Below are 23,550 nucleotides of genomic sequence, written 5' to 3'. Positions count from 1 at the left end.
CTCAGTTTTTGAACGCGCAGTGCAGCGTTTTGACGTCTTAGTGTTGGCTATGATTGGACCATACTAATTGAAATAAGAAAAAATTGAAATAAGACCACAAATTTATTTGTGGTCTTATTTTTCGGGCCGTTTTTGAAGCGCTAATCGCGAATCTAGTAGTATTATTGATCGAAGTTTACGGAGCACTTTGGTTAGGACTATTTTCCTCCATTACTTCCTGTCCTCCGCTCAGTGGATAGCGACATCGATGCTGGAGTCCAACTTACCAATAAACACTGGTGGTAGGACCTCTTGTGAGTCCGCACGGGTAGGTACCACCGCCCTGCCTATTTCTGCCGTGAAGCAGTAATGCGTTTCGGTTTGAAGGGTGGGGCAGCCGTTGTAACTATACTTAAGACCTTAGAACTCATATCTCAAGGTGGGTGGCGCATTTACGTTGTAGATGTCTATGGGCTCCAGTGACCACTTAACATCAGGTGGGCTGTGAGCTCGTCCACCCATATAAGCAATAAAAAAAAATTGTTAATTAAAAACGAAATCCATATAAAAACTTGTCAATTTGATTGTATTCGATTTGTGAGCTTAGACTCACAACTGAACTGCTACACATCCTTACGGAAGCTCAAAATGGTTATGCTTGCACGATCTTTATACTTTGCATGTGTTTGTGTTGCCTGTATCATGTGTTTGTATGTCATCGAACTTAGTCTGGCGAATTGTCTTGAGTCATGACCGTGTTCGTGAATCATTTTGCGATTTTATATTCAACTTAGCACCGAGCTCAAAAATATGATCTGTTACATTTGTCTTGTCTTTTGTCATAAGGCAGAATTTGACTTTTATAACAGACATTACAGGATTAATAGATTTATCCAACGGGATTTTTGTGATTTTTTTTTAATAATCTACCTAAAACCTTATATTATATTATATATGGAGGGGGGAAAGCCTATGTGGCTTGAGCGACATTTTTGCAACTTTACAGGAGAGCAATTTAGATTTTAAAATTTGAAAAAAATATTACAATACAAAACTTCTTTAGCTATTTCAATGGAGTAAACTTAATTGAAGTTAAATTAAAAACATCGAACTATTGATGCTAATATCTAATAAAAAGGCACCTTTAATTACAAAGATAAATGTCGCGTATTAAGCGGAATGTCGCTTATACCAAATGGCCTTTCACCCCTCGATATACCACTATACTTATGTTTATAGATAGGATAAGCGCTGTTTCAATGTAATTGGAACTTCAACACATCATGGCTCCAATAACCCCAAACGCTTAACATAGGTCCTCATCAACCTACATCAGAATTAAAAAGTAACATTAAAGGTTAATAAATACGCTATTTGGTCCAAAGGCTCCGCATACTTTACGATACCAATTGCGTGAAGATTCAATTTTATTATCTGAAATCGTAAATCTTAACGATCATTAACACCGTCATACTAAACTATTATTTAGCGAAACAGTTCCAACGTGACACTGTATGAACTACGGCAGTAGCTTTTTATTAAGTAGTGGTCCAACTGTTAAAATGATTTAAATAAATTTAGTAGTGATTGGCACGTTGTTACTTAACTATTGTAGTACTGATTTAATTCCGGCCATTTTGATCTCAGAATGTTGTTTAATTATTACTTTATTTCGGTTTAGTTGTAAATCCAAAGAACGGTGACGTATTTTGTACACAAGAATAAGCGTTAATTATAAAACAATTGTGTGCTTGTATGATCTCATAAATGGTTTTATTAACAATAGTTTCTTTGAAGCGCTGCCGATGTAGACGGAAGATACGATGTTCACGCGTGAATTTTGTGACAAAACAAATGATGTTTTAAAGTCGTCGGTACTAAACAAATCGCACCATTAGAATTGAAGTGGCGTAGGTAACTAAAGATTTTAAGACAGTAAGTTTTATACTTTGAACGACTTAAAAATATGTCTTTTATCAGTTTATAAAATTGCGATTGCATGCAGCAGAGATGCGAATGTTGCGATGGATGTGTGGAGTAACGAGAATGGATAGAATACGGAATGAATATGTTAGAGGATGTTTGAAAGTGGCACCTGTGACAGAGAAGCTGAGAAGTGCGCGTTTGGGATGGTATGGGCATGTGATGTGACGAAATTAAAATGAGGTTGGTAAGAGAATGTTGACTATGAATGTGGAAGGATATAGAGAAAGAGGTAGACCTAAGAAGAAATGTATGGATTGCGTGAAAGACGATATGAGTAAGAGGGGAGTGAGCGAAGAAATGGTATATAATAGAAGAGTATGGAAGGAGAAAACATGTTTCGCCGACCCCAGGTGACTGGGAGAAGGGCAGGATAACAATGATCAGTTCATAAAATTAAAAAGTCTCTTTTAGTCTAGAAAAGGACAAAGTACTATTGTCGTCTCTTTTAAATCAAACGCATTTTTGGCCGTCTGCCATAAAACAAGAATTTTGGATTAAGTCACTTCAATTGTAAATGCGCGTAATGACTCCTTAGTTTTTCTAGTAAGAAAGTCGATTAAGAGTATTTCCTATTTCATTATCATAGTCGATCTGAAGACTCCACGAGTTTTGTTTGCTTGAAGTCTGTATAAATTCAATCGAAGTCGCCATCTTTAATTAAATTTGAAACCCTGTTAATATCCAATTTTGTTTGTGGAAGAAAAAAGTACTATAAACTAACATCATTAAAAATGTAGCCGAAAGAGCTATCCACTTTTTGCCATCAATGATATTAAGATTTCGCGCAAACTCCAAACAACATATTGAAATTAAACAGCTGAGAGAACATTGAAATTGTGACCGTGTTAAAGCATCCGTTTGTTGATAAAGCCTTGCTTTGTATGAGGAAAACTTATTCTACGTAAACGTACTCGCGCTCACAAGCCCAGTGTGCTCAGTGCGAGCTTTTTAACGTTCTCGATAGCGTAAAAGTTAACTCAAATCTGTATGCAGTTGGAACAGCGCCCCTAGCGGCAAACGTAGGCAAACGTTCCAACTTATACAAATTGGAGTGTAAAAAAAACTTTTACGCTATCGAGAACGTTAAAAAACTCGAATTAAACACACTGATGTATTTCGATATGTTAACTTTTTGTTGTCGTGACAAATTGTGTACATAAAACCTGACATTTTCCAGACAGTCTTTACCCACAGATCTTGCTTCCGTACATTGGCAACGAGATAACACCATCGACGGTACAATTGCATCCTCTCGATTTCTCAACTGAAAATAAAAATTTCATAAAAATGGATTTGTAAGTCTGAAAAATAATAATTCATGAATATGAATTGAAAGTGTTGTGAGTTAAGAATGCGTTCAATCGTGCGTTATTTAGATGTTATATTCCTTTGGGTTTCGCAGATTTTAGGGTTTCTGTGATTGTTAAAATATTGTCTCGATAGAGCTTATTTAAATTAATAATTTAATTAGAAAATTAATTACATCAATGAAATGACGACTAACTTCATCATTCATCAACTTGATCATCATAGAAATGCTATTTTGACAGAGTTTTCGCTTGAGTCATTATTTTTAGACAAATATAAAATTAGAAACGATATCCGAGACTAAAGTGAACTCTTTCTCGATAAACCTAAAATAACAAAAATAAACCATATCAGTAATAGTAGTAGAAGTAGTATTAAGATTAAACCGAGATTAAATCTCAAAAGTAGTTTTAATCATGTCTTCGAGTTGCAAAATCGGCAGAAACTACTAAAGATTCTCCTACCTACATAATTTATCACTTTCTAGTTCCTACATAAAATTTATATGTTACGCATCGACTCCCAGATGTACATTTTTTCTTGTGTATGAAGTGTCGTTATTTCGTGTCTTCTTCATGAATTAATCATCCAAAGGAGTGTAACAACCGGTGACAAAAGCATGCGTGCGAAATTATTATATGTATTTAATAAACGGTTCGGCCTCTGTCATCCGGCTAATACGCGCCCGTAACTTATTGTGGATTTGGCTTGGTACTAGTATGCTTCAAGTTTTCATTCTCAAGTCATTCAAATCAAAGTCAACAGTTTTTCGTAACGTTAACAATGAAAAAAATTGTTATTTTAGAAATAAGCACATAAATATGTATGACCGGAAGTCATTCGGCTGCAGTAGTAATTATTGAAGGTGCCTTAGTTGATCTTATCAAGTGATATGAAAACTATTGAAGGCGTAGGGTTGGGAACTGGAAACTCGAAGCAAACGTGTCGTAGCAAAGTGTGATATAAAAACAAAAATAGTTTCCATTGTCCCGAATTATACAACGTTTGCAGGGACAACGGTAGCGAAGCTTCTACCCGCGCTGCCGAAGAAGTCGGTTGCGGTCAGCCCCAACTAACGAAACCCAATGGCAAACCCGTCGCCAACCATTGCTCGTGAGTAACACCAGACAGACACGTTTCGCAATTATATCATTAACTCAATTCATTAAGCACCTGTCATTTTTACACCATTTCGTCAAGGCTCCGATGGAGCTAGCTATATCGTGACGACATTAGTATCTACGCAAGTAGCTTAAAAGATCCCCCGGGGTTTTTACCCACAGCAAAGGCACACGTGTTCACGTATTTCACAAGTGCGACAAGCAAAGGTTGGACTGGTTTGTATTAAAGACGTGTTTTCTGTCTACTATTTTGAGAATTAATACAAACGAGGAAAACTTTGAACTGCTTTATAGTTTCCTTATTATTAAGCGAACTAATAACTTAAATTATAATTAGTTTATTGTGTAAACATTTCTTATAAAAATAACAAAGGTATGTATGTATATACTAAGTTTCTTGTTTTGTTTTTTTCCTGTATCTATGTTGGTGTTTTGTGCATAATTGTATGCTTTGTGGGGTGTGGAGTTAACGGCTTTGCGCATGAAGATACAAGGGTCATAAAGATTCATAACTTTAACAATTCCGACTCAGAATTTTCTTCTGTTTTATGAGTACTGCCAACGTTAAGAAACGGTACACCCAATTCTCGAAATTCAATGAAGTGGTGCTGTCATTTAAATTGCAATTTGAACTCAGTCGTATTGTACAGTCCGAGGTACTAGACAGTTAAAAAAGTTCTGAGGTAACAAACAAAAAAAAAAAAATACAGTCGATTGAGAGAGAGTCCTTTTTTGAAGTCGGTTAAAAAAGATGCCACGAAAGTCGACACTAGAAAACAAATTTAAAATTTAAGGGTGTATTTATTTTTGTAACGCTAGCCAATAAATAAATACTGGTGGTCCTAAGTGAAAACGTACCTTTACCTTTGATTAGTTATTCAAGTCCGGTCTCTCTCTCTCTTCGGTCGGTCCCTCACTGCTGAGGATCGTGACTCCGTTCGATTCCATCAACCAGCTGTCTCCATCGATCCCGTTTTGTAGCTTGGTGGAGTGCGTCGCTGACAGGTATCCCCAGTTCCTCCACTATTTGGTCCGACCATCGTTTGGGACCTCTACCCCTAGGCTTTTTCCCCCCTATTTTACCGGTCACCACAAGGCGTTCCAAATTTCTGGTGTCCAGTCCGGTAAACCGGTGATAGTATTGAACGTGATCATTTCCGTTTGTTAATAACAAGATTTAATAATTTGCTAACGTACTTCTAAACGTGTGTAATTGTGAACTCATACGAAACATGTTAACTGGATAATACCGACTGTCGTTCACCTTGAGGAATTAAGTCGAAGTCATTAAACTCAAAACTCATAACCTTTTACTGGTGGTAGGACCTCTTGTGAGTCCGTGCGGGTAGGTACCACCGCCCTGCCTATTTCTGCCGTGAAGCAGTAATGCGTTTCGGTTTGAAGGGTGGGGCAGCCGTTGTAACTATACTGAGATCTAAGAACTTATATCTCAAGGTGGGTGGCGCATTTACGTTGTAGATGTCCATGGGCTCCAGTAACCACTTAACACCAGGTGGGCTGTGAACTCGTCCACCCATCTAAGCAATAAAATTTAAGCATTCACTACTGATTTAAATTCGTTACATTGAGATATCAATGAATGTTTAGTAAATTGGTACAAATATTGTGTAATTAACTATATGTATTTAATTTGCCGTGATTCACTCCTTAGTGTTATTGTAGTTTATTTGTGTTGTTAATATCAATGTCATTTATCGTTTCCTTGGACTAGTGGTTAGTGACCCTGACTACGTAAAATGATACTGACAAATGACGTAACATATCGATTCTGCAAGGAGAATTTGGAAACTATTCATCATAAAATAGTCGTATTACTTTTTAAGTGTGTTTTTTTATTTTTATTTTTTATTGCTTAGATGGGTGAACGAGCTCACAGCCCACCTGGTGTTAAGTGGTTACTGGAGCCCATAGACATCTATAACGTAAATTCGCCACCCACCTTGAGATATAAGTTCTAAGGTCTCAGGTATAGTTACAACGGCTGCCCCACCCTTCAAACCGAAACGCATTACTGCTTCACGGCAGAAATAGGTAGGGTGGTGGTACCTACCCGTGCGGACTCACAAGAGGTCCTACCACAAGTAAATGACATGACAAAATTTACATTTTGGTCAATGGCTATACGAACCAAGATGTCTATAGGCTCTTATGTATAACCATTACTGCAGATTGTTAAATGTGGAACGTAAAAATATATTTATACAAAGTCATTAGTTTTTTTGTAATCTGGTTTCCGAAGGACTTTTAGGCAATCAACATAATTAATTATACTGTTCCGGAGATAAATTTTATATCAGTTCTAACAAATACCGTTCGTTTTATGAACGTCAATATTCATTATTAAACTAAATAGATTTGTTATTTTTTTTTTTTTTATATTATTGCTTAGATGGGTGGACGAGCTCACAGCCCACCTGGTGTTAAGTGGTTACTGGAGCCCATAGACATCTACAACGTAAATGCGCCACCCACCTCGAGATATAAGTTCTAAGGTCTCAGTATAGTTACAACGGCTGCCCCGCCCTTCGAACCAAAACGCATATGTTAAAACTAAACATTATTGTAGTAAATGATTTTTGTGATCAAAAAAATCTGCGATCTTGCGCGTGCGTTTTGTCAAGGGTCTTGACAAATAACATCGAGGGGTGAAAGGTAATTTGGTTTAAGGCACATTTTTTTAACAATACAGGAGAGCCATTTAAAGTTTTTTTTTTTTTTTAAATAAATCATAACAAAAAAGCGTCTTCAGCTATTTGAATAGAGTAAACTTAATTGAAGTTCAATTAAAAACATCGAACTGTTGATGCTAATACCAAATAAAATGCTTCTTTAATTACAAAGATAAATGACACGCATCAAGCTGCTTTCAGACTACGCTATACTACAGTGCCATAATATAGTATAGCAGCCTATACTTAGCCAATAATATTATTATATAGTACAGTACAGTGTGAACGTGTCCCTAACAATGTAGATAATATGGTGTGCGATAATGTTGTGCTATGAGCTATATACTATACTAGCGACCCGCCCTCGCTTCGCTTCGGAAACTGTAATTTATTATTGATTTCTCCCCTATTTAATGGATGTTATTATGCCAATAAACCTTCCTCTTCAATCACTCTATCTATTAAAAAAAAACGCATCAAAATCCGTTGCGTAGTGTTCAAGATTTAAGCATACATAGGGACAGACAGATATAGCGACTTTGTTTTATACTATGTAGTGATGCTATTATATTATAGCGTAGTCTGTAAGCGACTTTACGGGAAATATCGCCTAAATAAAATAGCCTTCACCCCTCGACATGTTTGTAGTTTAAATGACAGAGGAAAGATTCAATATAATGGTTTTATGATTAGTGATTACTGTCTAATTTCCTTAGTAAGTTCACTTGATACGGTCTAATTACGAAAAATTATACTAGTACAACCTAATAATGACATGCCCCTACCTACCACGTATCATCATCCGCACATAATGTCTAACTAACACCTACCTACCCTAAGAATCAATCCTTCGAGCAATGTTAACTAAATATTGCACATAGTGGAAATGAGTTGCTCGCTCCGGGCATTTCAATATTGCAATAATTATTACATTATAATACTTATTGTAAAAATGAATATTTAAAAAAAATTTAATATTTAAAAAAATAAAAAAAACATGCCCGCTGCTGAGTTTCTTGCCAGTTCTTCTCGGGACGGAGGCTAGTTTTTGTGAATTGGCGGTAGTTCTTTTTGACGTCGCTCAACAAGTATGTACTTTCATTTATCTCTATATATAAAAATGAATTGCTGTTCGTTAGTCTCGTTAAAACTCGAGAACGGCTGGACCGATTTGGCTAATTTTGGTCTTGAATTGGAAGTCCAGAGAAGGTTTAAAAGGTGAATAAATATGAAAATGCTCGAAATTAAATAAAAATAACAATTTTGTTTTTCCTTTGATGTGTCCTCCGTCGATCTTTTATTTATCGATTGAGGCTACGAAGTCTGCCGGGTCAGCAAGTGTTGAATAAAAATTAAAAAAATTAAAAATTAATTCATAGTTTACTTTTCCTCACAGAATAGTTATGGGCGGTATCAACAATAACCCCTCGTTGACGTTCAACGATGGCGTTCGTTCGATCGACTACGTGCTGGTCTGGGAGAGCGGTAGGAACGACGCGACCACACCCGAAGCCTACGAGCAGAGGAGGATCTTTGAGCAGAATCTGGAGCACGATGGCTTGCAATTAGAAAGGGAGGAGCCGGAGGGACTTTATGGACTGAATTTTGTTAAGGTTCGTTTTTATTTAATCGGCTTACTTTTTTTTTTATTGCTCTGATGGGTGGACGAGCTCACAGCCCACCTGGTGTTAAGTGGTTACTGGAGCCCATAGACATTTATAACGTAAATGCGCCACCCACCTTGAGATATAAGTTCTAAGGTCTCAAGTATAGTTACAACGGTTGCTTCACCCTTCAAACCGAAACGCATTACTGCTTCACGGCAGAAATAGGCAGGGCGGTGGTACCTACCCGCACGGACTCACAAGAGGCCCTACCACCAGTAGTGTGAAGTTGTTAAGAAATAAACAGTGTAGAATAAAGTCCGCGTTTATTTTTTGTTCAACAGATACACGTGCCGGTCGATGTCCTGAGAGATTACAGTGAGATATTAAAATTAAGGATGCCGATGAAGGTAGGTGCAATTTTCGTAATCGTGATCCCCTCAGTCAAGAACTAATAGTTCCCAACCTTGAGGATTCTTGCAAATGGCTTCACGATCCAAAGGGCTTACGCTTCGAGGTAGAATGTTCTGTGCATCGATAGTCTGTACCGTGTTTTGTTGATTTAATTTCAATGGGGAATGGTTGTTTAAAAAAAATTATATACATATATAGTATGTTTTATTGTCGAAATGTGCGGCCGTACGGGATGTATTTTTATAGTTGACGTGGATTATCTGAATATAGAGCAAAACATTTTAGTGTTAAGTTTTAAATCAATAAATACAGGGTGTTTAACTTTCAGTTTTAATATTTTAATTATTTTTTTTTTTTGTACACTGTGTAACGTATTTATATTTTTTTTAAAATAGGATTGGTTACTTTTCGATTTTTGTTTCATTTTCCAAAAATCTGATAATCCATGTTAAATTTAAATATTCATCCGTTTTGATGTTGTAGTCTAAGCATGTATGTATACTAGTAGCAAAGCGTGGAAGTAATTTCATACTTAAATGCGTTTAAATACATAAAAATACACAGTTAAAGTAATCAACGTATGTACAATTAGAAGCTTATTTAAATATTGGTAGCGTTTGTCTGGATTAAAGTACTAGAAATAATTGTTTTTACAATAAAAACGACAGAGAAATCAAAATGTCACGAGATGCTTGCAAAACTTATATGAAATATCAACCTGTTTTTTTAAATATATCTGAATAGAAAGTGTACTTTTTTTTAATATAAAATACATAATTCTTAATTTTTATTTTCGGCATCGGTTCAATAAAAACATAAAATAGAATAAAAGTATTAAAATCGATTTACCTTATCTTGTGGAGTAATTTGTTTGGTTAGATTTTCAAAACGAATATTAATGCTATCTATTGAAATCCGTGATTTTTTTATATACTTTTTACGTACCTATGCGCATTTACCGTCCTCGTTGAACCCGTCGCTTGTGACGAAGGGCTCGACGAGCGAATTAACCCATAGACACAGCCCACTGAGGTTCTCGCCGGATCTTCTCAGTGGGTCGCGTTTCCGATCCGGTGGTAGATTCTCCGAAGCACTGCTCTTGCTAGGGTCAGTGTTAGCATCGCTCCGGTTTGAGCCACGTGAGCTCACCTACTAGTTAAGGTTACGCTGAAATAACCTCTCAAGGCTATCAGCTTAGGTAGGGACAAAAAAAAAAACGCGCATTCAGATGCGTTGATGACGCTGAATGTGAAATGAAGCCGCGTCCCTCTCGCTCGAGGAGTTGAGAGAAGCACAGCGAGAGTAACATTTGTATGTACATTCGTAGGATGGCAGTCAGTTAAGGAAATCTGGACGGACGAATGCGATACTGAACGCTGCCTTGTATATCTCTAAGGTATGACATCGTCATCGCATATTGAAATCAAAAGTGATCATAATAGAGACGGGAATATCGTTCTACGCCGTACTGACTAGTGGATCGCGATAGCTTGCAGAAATAAGCACGTCAACGCTTTTTCGGAAATCGTCAATAGATGGCGTTGTAATAAATTTAACTGTTTGGTAATTATGTACTTTAGAATCGGAGCAATGATTGTTAGCTTTTATGGTTAGCGCGCCAACGGCTGTCGTATTTGAATTGCTTGGTTGAACAAATTAATAAAGTGAACTTAGTTTTTATTTAAGATATTGAATAGGTATTTACATACCTATGAAGTTGCCGTTTAACTATACCGGTCATTTGAACCGCAATTTAAAGGCGATAATGGGAGCTGACGTTACTCATTCTACTGCTGACCGTCAACAGCATTTAGTAGTTTTTAACATTAGCATCAAAGCAACATTGGTCCATTTGCGTCAAATTAGCTACCGAAAATTTAGGAATGGCCGCCGCACGAACCGAATGATAGCCAACAAGAAGAACGCATTAAGGTATGCTTTGCCTTGGCAAGGTATATGCATACTTTGTTTGATTGAATTTTTTTTTAATAAAAACTGACTTGCATTTTCAGTACAGTAAACGGCAACTTTATCGGTAAACACCCAAAACTTTCACTACAATTTCAAAATTGAAATTCAAACTTTTTGTACCTATATAGAATAATGATTTAATATTTTTGTACGGACATAGTCTTTTTGACGTATATGTTTCTAGACGAGTTTGTGAATTAAAGTATTGAATTTATCAATAATTTAACTTTAAAAAAAATCTTGTTACGCGCTACTTCTGTTTTCAATGTGCGATGCGACCGCGGTCCCTGACGTGAGCTTGGCTAGCTTTGCTCGATAGATGGCGCTTATAACAAATGTCTTGTTTCATCGTTGTTTGTGTGTGGGTTATTGGTATTGATATTATTAATATTAATAATGAATGAAACATTTCTATTGATTCTTAAAATCATGCTTCTTTTGGTGCACCCAAAATAAAATTTTAGCCCACCATTATATCAAGTTGGTCTTCGTCCTCAATCAAAGATAAAGCCTGTAACTATCAACTACTGATCCGTCAGGACGTCGCTCGGGTCTATGAGGTTATTGTGCTAAAAGTAAATCACATTAATTATATACAAATTATTTATATTATTTTTTTATAACTTAATTTAAAACTACATGCCTCTCCTGCATAAGTGGCGAACTTCCATATAAACTTTAAACCCTCTAATTCAATCCCCTCGTAGGGGAAAAATATGTAAAAAAATGCCGCGGTACCTGTACATTTATCCTCAAACATAAATATGTAAATAATTTTGCGCTTCTCACCTTTAAAATGACAAAATTTTACCTCCTTAGAGGTCTAATTTCCGAACAAAACGCATACAAAATAAAAGGCCTGATCATCTTCTAAAATTTCAGGCTTGTAGCTCCATCTCTTTGGGTTTTGCCGTGATGAATCATGCAGTCAGTCATGATAACGTATACTCGTATGTGTAGACGACAAAAGCAATAAATTCAAAGACAAATTTTAGTCTGCAGCATGATTTGTCTTCTTCCAGACATGCTTGCAGCTGACTGTGAATACAAAACAAAATGTGTTGTAATTATTCCCAATTTCTAACACTTGAACACAACTAAGATCTTTCATGTAACGGTTGTAAACATAGATTATAGCCAAAGTTATAAATTAAATTTTTAAGATCTTTTATTCGAAGTATTTCCTGGTAAATAGAGCGATCATTTACGGAACATGAGTCGTTGGCGATGCGTTATAGTCTGGATAATTTATTCTCTAATCTGTTATCTTATCCAATACTGTGAGCGTCGCAGAAGGGTAATGTTTGTCAATTGTACTTCAGGTTTTTTTTAAAATCAGTACTGCAATTGTCTTCAACAATTAATTAATAGTATTGCTACCTAAAAATAGCAGTGCGAAGACAGGTGAAAACATGAAAAGGGCCCTTTTTTCAAATAGTGGTACGATACGATACTTATATCATTAGGAATTTAACACCGCATGTTAAACTAAAAGATGATGTGACGGCTTCGCACTAACACTTGGTACTAATGACCTAATAATCTAAGTCCACATATACGATCCCATTTTAACAATTAACGAATAAACATAAACAGTGTGTGTATTTAATTCTCGTTGGTTTAATTTTGGTCACATCTACCTCTGACCTCGTCAATGAATCGATAATTTTAATCCTTTGTGGCCTAAAGGATAAGATACCTCGTGTTAAAATAAAATATCAAGTGGTGCCCCTATACCAAAAATTACGAAGTTCAGAAATGTATACAGCTTGTTTAGAGCGAGTTTTTTAACGTCCTCGATAGCGTAAAAGTTAACTCAAGTTTGTATGGAGTTTGAACGTACGCCTACGTTTGCCGCTAGAGGCGCTGTTGCAACTGGATACAAATTTGAGTTAACTCTTACGCTATCGAGAACGTTAAAAAACTCCCACTAAACACACTGATTAAAGTTTAAATACGTAATATTACCGCAGATTTATTTGTGCATCGCATACCACACGATACATTCATGGCTACACACACGCAATTATAAATATTATTGTATATGTGCAAATACTGATGCTGGTCACAGATTGTCGTGTATTATCTATCTACTCGTATATTTGTTTAGCCATATCTCAAAGTGTTATAGGCTCCAGGTAAGTAAGTATAGGCGTTTTCACACAAACAGTGATGTAGTAAATGATAAAGTTTACTGTATTTTATACAAAAAAATATCCAAAAAACTCATGCATCTAGCCCACTGAGTTTCTCGCCGGATCTTCTCAGTAGGTCGCGCTTCTGATCCGGTGGTAGGTTCTGCGAAGCACGGCTCTTGCTAGGGCTAGTGTTGACAACAACGTCAGGTTTGGGCCCCGTGAGGTCACCTACTCGCCCGGTGACGCTGATATGGTCTCTCAAGACCATCAGCTTTGGTTTTTTTTTATTGCTTAGATGGGCGAACGAGCTCACAGCCCACCTGGTGTTAAGTTGTTACTGGAGCCATAGACATCTACAACTTAAATGCGTCACCCACCTTGAGATATAAGTTCTAAGACCTCAGTATAGTTACAACGGCTGCCCTACCCTTCAGACCGAAACGCATTACTGCTTCACGGCAGAAATAGGCGGTGGTACCTACCCGCGCGGACTCACAAGAGGTCCTACCACCAGTAAATAAAAAAAAGCTACAGAACAAGCAGAACAGGTTTTCTTTTCGTATGCTGTTTTCCAGTGATTACAGATGGCGTTGTGATCAATTTCGTCTGATCTACAAAATTAAAAATTCACTAAAAATGTTTTTTTCAGTTTTCAGCAGTGAAGACTAGTAATTTCATAGATCGAGTTGAGGCTACTTGGGATAAGTTCATATCAAAGATAAGGGTGGATCCGGAGTTGTTCCCTGAAAGAAGACATCGTCTAACCGCTATTTACTCCAAAGACAAAGAATACTTGTAAGTTTTGTTTTACTGTGCTTGTTCAATCAAAATATGAACATTAGAATTATATTGTAATATTGTAATGGTAACACCTAAGTTCTAAGTTGCTAATTTTAATTTTGGCGCTTGGCAACCCTCTCGTCCGTTCCAGCCTTATAGCCCCGTTCATGGCAAGTTGCAATTTAAATTAATAAAATAAGAATAAACGCAAATATTCAATATACAAGCCTGTATTTTATTTATACAGTGCTTTCTCCTCCTCCTTGCGTCGACAATCCTCAATGCTGAGGGTCGTGGCCTCGTGAGGTTTCCTTGGCAAAATACACGTGGAGGGGTTCTGTATATTGGGATATAAAATAAATTAAAAATTAATTAATAGCGAGTAGTGGCATGAAAGTCAGCTGCTTCATATCATTTTTAGTAAAAAAGTGAAGTTAAAATGTTTTCTAAAAAGCCACATAAAAAAAACTAATTAAACAACCTTAGAGTAGATTGTGTTCTCAAATACCTTACAAGTCGTTTTTACTAGCCAAGATGGCTAAAATAACTCACGTGCCGCTTTATAGGGCGCGGGTATGGTACCACCATCTTGCTTATTTTTGCGGCGAAGAAGCCAAGCTTACTGGCTTAGAGAATGGGAAAACCAACACAGAATACTATCAAGAGTCCAGACCTTATAGGCTGAGGCAGATAGTGACTGACAGTCGTGTGGTGCTGCCTCCATTACTCACTGAACACTCAGTGGGCAGTCCTCTCGGACCTCTTGTGAGTCCGCGCGGGTAGGTACCAGTACCCTGCCTATTTCTGCCTTGAAGCAGTAAAACACGTTTTGGTTTGAAGGGTGGGCAGCCGTTGTAACTATACTGAGACCTTGGAACTCATATCTCAAGGTGGGTGGCGCATTTACGTTATAGATGTCTATGGGCTCCAGTAACCACTTAACACCTGGTGAGCTATGAGCTCGTCCACTCATCTAAGTAATAAAAAAAAGTGCCGTTTTCCTATCTATTCAATAAAAATAACAAAAGGTATAGCAAACTGACCTGTATGCCCGCTCGCTATACAAGTTTCTATCATCTATATCCGTCTTTTGATAGATAATTAAGTTTGTTTCCGATAGCTTCCGTTTTAAGTGTGAGTTGCATGCGCTCGCGTCTTATTGGAATTACTGTTTTATATCGTAAATTGTTTGTGTAACAAGACTAGAATTAGACATTTGATATTAGTGAGTAACCCATAGTTTTATTGAATAATACCCCTGGGACCTACCTACCCCTCATTATAAAGGCTTTTTATCTCCTAATGCATATTTTCCTTTTCAGATTCGACACAACATCAGAATGCTTCTGGACACCCTCGATCCGCTCTAGGATAGTTCAATTCATACTGGACAGGAAGAAGTTCTCGAAGCCGGGTGACGATTTCGCATTCGGTATCAACAGACTCATATCAAACTGTACTTATAGCGCGGCCTATCCCTTACACGATGTGAGTTAAAGAAAACGGTCAGATTGGAATCGTCAAAACGAGAGAATGGTCAGATGTTCCTGGGTTGTGTTTAGTCAGCAGTGGCAACGTAGCTGACGCACACTGCGCTGCAAAAGTGCTTTCATTAAATTTTCTAATTTCTTTCTCACTGGTGGTAGGACCTCTTGGGAGTCCGCACGGGTAGGTACCACCACCCCCCCGCCTATTTCCGCCGTGAAGCAGTAATGCGTTTCGGTTCGAAGGGTGGGGCAGCCGTTGTAACTATACTGAGATCTTAGAACTTATATCTCGTGGTGGGTGGAGCATTTACGTTGTAGATGTCTATGGGCTCCAGTAACCACTTAACACCAGGTGGGCTGTGAGCTCGTCCATCCATCATAGCAATAAAAAAAAATAAAATAAAAAAATTCTAAGCACACTAGCCGTACTCGCCCGCTTCGCTGGGCATTTAAAATTAACATTATTATTTATTGTCATTATCATTAGGGAGTCTAACACTCATATAAATATTAGCCTATCCATTAAGTACATGTATTTTCTACATGGATACTAAGTTTCAAGTCAATCGGATGCATGGTTCAGTAGTTATAACGGAACTTCCGTTAAAACCACTGTAGATTTATATATTAGTATAGATAACTAACGCCATCTGTTATTAATGGGGTATCACTAATTTTCCTTGAACCAGAAAGTGGTGAAAATACTAGTCATTTTTTATTGTATTGATGAGTGAACAAACTACGATCCAATTGGTGTGAGTGGTTATCACGGTCTGCAGTCAGCACAGGGTAAGTACCACGAGGCCGAAGTCTCGATTGTATTGTATAACGGTTGTCTCAAGCCTCAAAGAAACATGTCGTAGAAACAGACAGGATAGTGGTAAATTCGTATCTTGAATTTTTGTGATCGAATGTCCTATGAGTACGCGCGTAGTTATTGGTGAACTGATTTTTACTAACATTTCTATTCCTTGCCTACAGGGTGATCTCAAAACACCGGGTTCGATGCGATATTTGCTGTACACGGAATGGGCGGCTGTGTCTAAATGCCTCAAATACCAACCGCTAGACTACGTAAAAGATTATTTCGGTGTTAAAATAGGTAAGAGCAGTTCTGACTGACTTTTTTGAAAATGAGTACTTCGTACGCGTGTCCCGTCGGTGACGGTCACGCTATGTTTTCTACCCATCTATAGGAAAATAAGGTTTCTTTCAATTTGTAAAATTATAGAAACAATAATAATTTCTTTAAAAAAAAAGAACAGTATCACACTTGACAACTATTATATAAGTTTTGCTGCAACGGTGTTTTAATGATGAATGAAATGTAACTTTTTTGTGAAGTAGTGCTTACAAAATTCACAGTATTGCCCATTACTAGCCTACTACAACTTTTTTCCATATTCTAAATCTAATAATTTCATCGAAATTTATTTAATGCTAGTGAAATGAAAAAAGTCAATGTCTTCAAACTATTCGCGCGTCATCTAGCGTACTCCGATCGTACTAAAGTAAAAACTTTTCCTGGGTTTCCGGGAAGAATATCAGTGAACTCCTACAGTTACTATTTATAATGCATGGTTTAGGATAAACAAGGAAAAAATTGTCTATTTAATAAATTTATTATTGTCATAATTACAACGTGTCATTCTGATTTCAGGACTGTATTTTGCTTGGCTCGGTTTCTACACGCACATGTTGATCCCGGCTTCGCTCGTCGGCCTCATCTGTTTCATATATTCGGCCGCGACCGTGTACTCCAACAAACCGAGGTAATTTCAACTTTAATGCCTCGGCCTTAGGGATCGTATTTATAGATATAAATAAGGGACAGTCTATTCTTAAATTTAATAAAGAACCAACAATAAAAAGCCTTTGATAAAATAAGGAGATTATAAGATACTAGCGAACCCGACGACAGACATTGTCTTGTATACACGTCTTAAATATGAAACTCCATTTTTTTATATTTCAAAATAGTAATTACAATTTTTGCAGTCGACCTAATCGTGAATTTAAACAATTCTCGAATCTTAACTAACCCACACAAAAAAAAAGTCATCAAAATTAGTCTACCTGCTTAGGAAGAGCTCACTAACAAATACATGAATAGAAGAAATACATAATACGTTAAGATTTAATGCTAGACAGAGAAAGCAATATGTTGAAAATGACGTCAGCGTTCACGTGATCCGCGCTGACCCAATGGCCGCCCTGCTCTACTCTTTTTATTTTATTTTTTTATTGCTTTGATGGGTGGCCTATCTCACAGCCCACCTGGTGTTAAGTGGTTACTGGAGTCCATAGACATTTACGACGTAAATGCGCCACCCACCTTGAGATATAAATTCTAAGGTTTCAAGTATAGTTACAACGGCTGCCCCATCCTTCAAACCGAAACGCATTACTGCTTCACGGCAGAAATAGGCAGGGCGGTGGTACCTACCCGTGCGGACTCACAAGAGGTCCTACCATCAGTAAAAACTCGAACTCGAACCGATGCCGCGTAATTGAACTCTGACAACTGATTTCAGTGAAGACATTTGCAACTACAACTCGACGATAAAGATGTGTCCGCAGTGCGACTACTTCTGCGAGTTCTGGGATCTGAAGGCGACCTGTCTGCAGTCACGCATCACGTACCTCTTCGACAACTCCACCACCGTATTCTTCGCCATATTCATGAGCTTTTGGGGTGAGTGACCTTGACTTAGGGACGTCGGCCATCTTTTTTTTTGAAGGAATTTTATGACCTGGTAACTAAGACCTTTAGGTCATGTCTTAATTTAATTTATATTCTTATTTTTGAAAAGTGATAATATGGAGTGAAATGAAATGAAATGAACATGATTAATTTGAGACATTAAGCAACTGGGATGAAATTTGCGGCTTTGCTTAATTTTCCCACATTTGTGCATTTTCACAGATATTAAACAGTTAATAAACCACCGTTATTACACATTTAAACCTGAAGAAAGACTAAATTTTTTTTTTTTTTTTTTTTTTTATGATTGAAAGTTTACTGGTGGCCCGAAGGCCTTTCCAGTTTCACCAGGACAGGTGGGCGAGCAAAGGCTCAGCCAAGAGGGGTGGGATTTGCTAACAACTGCCCGAGCGCCTCCGAAGGAGACCTAACAACTCAAGAGCAATTGTTTCGCGAATGAATCTACTACCGGATCGGAATCGCGACCCGCTGAGAAGATCCGGCGAGAAACTCAGCGGGCTGATGCATGGGTTAGGTTGCACGTCGACCTCTTTGTCGAGTTCGACGAGTACGGTTACCGGGGTCCCTAAGCCTGCCCCTAGTATTAGAGCTGAAGGCATCTAATGCAAAGGTTATTGGATCTGATGGATCCGTAAGGACGTGTCTAGGGCGTCGACGGTGACTGGCTCCTGCATGATCAGGATTCGGGGAGTAGTCAGCGGCGGCAACGATAAGGCGATTATCATGACGCAGAGGAAAGACTAAATAGACAAAATAAAACAAATCACACAACTTCAGTCCTCGCGTTCCCGCCAAAAAGCCATCTGGTTAGTAATTTCCGTTGATGGGTAGATCCCTGTTGAAACGTCAAGATGGCACAGTGGCTTAGATTCACCGCTGGTATTGTTGGTGTCCATGGGCGGCAGTAACGCAGCTGCTTACCGTAATAGTCCTTAAAAAAAAAAATCGCATTGAATCAAAAAACGACGCGTCCACGCGCTCCATGCGTTTGCTCTCGCTCTGTCTCTTTCTATTATGGTAGCGTTAAACGTTTAACGCTACCTTGTTGGAAGTCGCATCAGAAGTTTCACTTCGAAAATCAGCTGAATCTATAGAGTTCGATTGACTGTTCAATGTGGTGGGTGTGTGGTGGGTTGCCTCGCTGCCGAAGTGGAGTGGTGGTCTCACGCGAGAGACGGTTGTTGTTGCAGCGGCGTGCTTCCTGGAGCTTTGGAAGCGCTACTCGGCCGAGATGACGCACCGCTGGGACCTCACCGGGTTCGACGTGTACGAGGAGCACCCGCGCCCGCAGTACCTGGCGCGCCTCGCGCACGTCAAGCGACGACAGGTGCGCCCACTGACCGCACATCACGTGTACACAATGTCTTAAGCTAAAACGAATGTGGCGGGTAGCCATCATACAACATACGACATTCTTAAGATAAGCTTGCATATATACAAGTTCCGAACAACAACATTGGGACCGTCGGTCTACCGAGCAATGTCACCCGCTCGGTGGAAGATCTTCCCTTTGTCGTTTAAGCCTCTCCAAACGAACATAAGCGAACCCAACAATAGGTCAATGTACTGAAGTTGTCATCAGTTGTACTGGAGCTCATAGACATCTACAACGTAAATGCGCCACCCACCTTGAGATATAAGTTCTAAGGTCTCAAGTATAGTTACAACGGCTGCCCCACCCTTCAAACCGAAACGCATTACTGCTTTACAGCAGAAATAGGCGGGCTGGTGGTGCCTACCCGCGCGGACTCACAAGACGCCCCTCCACCATCCACCAGTAAAATCGCGGTGTGTGCGATTTTCAGTTAATCGAATCGTGATGTCTAGATACTGTATGACATCTACGTTCGTGAAAACCGAAAATAAATATTAGAAAAATCTGTATTATTTTTCGTGTGGGACGATAATAAGTTCCTCCACACTTCTAATCTATATAATATATATAAATGAATTGCTGTTCGTTAGTCTCGCTAAAACTCGAGAACGACTGGACCGATTTGGCTAATTTTGGTCTTGAATTATTTGTGGAAGTCCAGAGAAGATTTAAAAGATAGATAAATATGAAAATGCTCGGAATTAAATAAAAATAACAATTTTGTTTTCCCTTTGATGTGTCCCCCGTCGGACGGATTCCTTTTGTTAGTTTTAAGTTTATTTTATACAAAAGTTTAGGTCTTTTATTTATCGATTTCGAACGAAGTCTGCCCGGTCAGCTAGTACAAAATAAATTTCACAACTGTACTGACCTCAGTCAGGAATTGTAGGTACTCGCCAAACTTTATGGCCGCTCCGAACCTAGCCGCATCACGCTGCGCAGAACACAAAATCAGGTATCAGCGGGACGTACGCGGGGCGTAGAGGCAGGGCCCCCCGCGCGCGCTGTCTCCCACCCGCAAGCATCCTCGCCTCCCGCGCGTTAGTGTGAGTGCTACTTTACTACACCAATCACAACTCGCTGAGCTGTGACAGTATCGTCGCGTTCAGAATAGTTTCATATTGTTACGTTTTTGTTATTTGTTTCTCGTTGCTATCGTTATTAATTACAAAAAAAAAACTTGGTTATGCAATGTCTACCCGACTGTACCATGCGCAAGTTCGTACCAACGGCTACATTCAGAGCGGCCATAAAGATTGGCGAGTACTGTACATAATACATTGCCGACTGTCCCCCGCAGCTAAACGTGGTGACGGGCGAGAACGAGCCGATGGTCCCGTTCTGGCGCATGCGGCTGCCCGCCACGCTCATGTCGTTCAGCGTGGTGGCGCTGCTGGTGCTGCTGGCGCTGGCCACCGTGCTGGGCGTGGTGCTGTACCGCATGTCGCTGCTGGGCGCCGCCGTGCTGCGCCACAACGACAACGTGCTCATCACGTACAGCCCCATCATGTTCACCACCGCGACGGCCGCCTGCATCAACCTGTGCTTCATCTTCCTCTTCAACTATGTGAGTGCTTTTTTTTTATGAGATTTTATGACCTGATCACTAAGACCTTTAAGTCATGTCTTATTTTAATTTATATTCTTATTTTTTATGAAAAATGATGAAATGAAATGAGATGATATGGGATGAAATATAATCTCAGACTTTTTCATTGGACTTTTTGGAGGATCCCGAGAAGTGACGTCCAGCGGCTTTGTTTCATTTTTCCACATTTATGCACTTTCACAGATATTAAACAGTTAACCGTTATTACACATTTAAACCTGAAGAAACATTAAATAGACAAAATAAAAAAAAACACACAACTTCACTCCTCGCGTTACCGCCAAAAAGTCCTATGAGAGTGCTAGTAGAGATGTCCACAGATAAACGACTCTGGGGGTAACTTTTTATTTTATTTTATTGCTTAGATGGATGGACGAGCTCACAGCCCACCTGGTGTTAAGTGGTTACTGGAGCCCATTGACATCTACGACGTAAATGCGTCACCCCCCTTGAGATATAAGTTGTAAGGTCTCAGTATAGTTACAGCGACTGCTCCACCCATTAAACCGAAACGCATTACTGCTTCACGGCAGCAATAGGCGGGGTGGTGGTACCTACCCCTGCGGACTCACAAGAGGTCCTACCACCAGTAAAACTGCTGGTCGTCGCCCATGCCACTGGAACAACCATGATGCTGCCTACCTAAATCCAGTTTGAAGAATAACAGTCATGCCACTTTGATCCTAAACAACAGGAAAGTTATCTTTAACGAAAATATCATCGAAATTAATCGTAAAATGACGTAGCACGTAATAAGAATGAAATAGCACAGCACAGTGTGAGTGCAAAGTCACAACATATCACAATCCCTCTCGCACGCCCGCGTCATAATGCTGGTTACGTCACGAGCCGGTATGTGCGTATGTGACACTTTACTCGTTAAAATCCAAATAGGTTTATTATTCTAGAAAAAAATAAACTTTTAAAAAAAAAACCCTAAACTGCCAGTCAGCACCTGGCATTAAATGTATACTGGATTTCAAAATGCTGTGCTGTCCGGGTGTCCACTAACAATGGTCCTCTGTACATTAACCGTGTTATATTTGCACTTGACAGATCTACCAGTACCTAGCCGAATGGTTGACGGAGAAGGAACTGCTTCGGACGCAGACCGAGTTCGACGACTCGCTCACTCTCAAGATATACCTGCTCCAGTTCGTGAACTACTACGCCTCGATATTCTACATCGCTTTCTTCAAAGGGAAAATCATCGGTCGACCCGGAGAGTATATTAGATTCTTCGGGCACAGACAAGAGGAGGTTCGTTGAATCTATAGTTATCTAGTCTATCTATCTATCTATATTATATAGTCGTAGTGGCCTAAAAGATAAGACGTCCGGTGCATTCGTATCTAGTGATGCAACGGTGTTCGAATCCCCCAGGCGGGTACCAATTTTTGTAATGAAATACGTACTTTAACTAATGTTCACGATTGACTTCCACGGTGAAGAAATAACATCGTGCAGTAAAAATCAAAACCTGCAAAATTATAATTTGCGTAATTACTGGTGGTAGGTAGGACCCCTTGTGAGTCCGCGCGGGTAGGTACCACCGCCCCGCCTATTTCTGCCGTGAAGCAAAAATGCGTTTCGGTTTGAAGGGTGGGGCAGCCGTTGTAACTATACTTGAGACCTTAGAACCTATATTTCAAGGTGGGTGGCGCATTTACGTTATAGATGTCTATGGGCTCCAGTAACCATTTAACACCAGGTGGGCTGTGAGCTCGTTCACCCGTCTAAGCAATAAAAAAAAAAGAGAAATGTCGTGTATAACGTCATATATAAACAAATATTATCAATTAGATGATTCTGCTAACTCTCTGAGAAACAGTTCTCGAACCTTCGTCTTAAACGCTTCACGTGTAGTGGCCGACCTTATTTTGAGTGGGAGCGCATTCCATAGAAGAATAGATTGAATAGTGAAGGAAGAATGTAAAAAGTCAGAACTATTTGGAGGACAGCGAAGAAGATTGTGAGATTAACGAAGATTTCGGCTCTGGTCAGATCCTAAGTATTGAAAGGAAGTAGTTTTATTAAGCAAGTGGATTTGGGGAGTGCAACAGAGAGGAAAGATATATATAATACTAGCGACCCGCCCTCGCTTCGCTTCGGAAACATTAAATTTTATTATTGAAAGCTGAATCTTGCGATTTTACCCGCGGTTATTTTCGTACTGCGGGTGATGCCGCGGGGCGCGGCTAGTCTAAAAAAAAGAAACCTAAGTTACTCCTTATATCATACGCTACCTATCAGTGAAAGTCTCGTCAAAATCGGTTCAGCCGTTCTAGAGATTAGCCGGAACAAACAGACAGACAGAAATTGTAAAAAATATTATTTTGGTGTATGTACCGTATATATATTCA

The 23,550-nt window shown here is 38.9% G+C and overlaps 1 protein-coding gene across 13 annotated transcripts in view; it reads left to right on the top strand.

Annotated features, from left to right (window-relative positions):
- LOC101744395 (anoctamin-1) overlaps positions 1–23,550 on the top strand; it is a 47,752-nt gene that overhangs the window by 9,950 nt on the left and 14,252 nt on the right. For 6 of the 13 annotated variants that reach the window (XM_038015705.2, XM_038015716.2, XM_038015715.2 and 3 more), the window contains 12 exons: positions 4,285–4,386; positions 8,481–8,697; positions 9,033–9,098; positions 10,430–10,498; positions 13,861–14,006; positions 15,314–15,479; positions 16,460–16,580; positions 17,139–17,250; positions 18,013–18,173; positions 19,394–19,530; positions 20,879–21,145; positions 22,244–22,447. In XM_038015705.2, coding sequence (XP_037871633.1) covers positions 4,285–4,386; positions 8,481–8,697; positions 9,033–9,098; positions 10,430–10,498; positions 13,861–14,006; positions 15,314–15,479; positions 16,460–16,580; positions 17,139–17,250; positions 18,013–18,173; positions 19,394–19,530; positions 20,879–21,145; positions 22,244–22,447 — 1,768 coding nt within the window. The remainder of the gene's footprint in view (positions 1–4,284; positions 4,387–8,480; positions 8,698–9,032; positions 9,099–10,429; positions 10,499–13,860; positions 14,007–15,313; positions 15,480–16,459; positions 16,581–17,138; positions 17,251–18,012; positions 18,174–19,393; positions 19,531–20,878; positions 21,146–22,243; positions 22,448–23,550) is intronic. The other 7 variants (XM_038015709.2, XM_038015719.2, XM_038015718.2 and 4 more) reach the window with 3 other exon arrangements.

Source organism: Bombyx mori, chromosome 15, assembly GCF_030269925.1.
Source record: "Bombyx mori chromosome 15, ASM3026992v2".
Classification (NCBI taxonomy): domain Eukaryota; kingdom Metazoa; phylum Arthropoda; class Insecta; order Lepidoptera; family Bombycidae; genus Bombyx; species Bombyx mori.
This window is presented reverse-complemented; position numbering and strand designations above follow the sequence as displayed.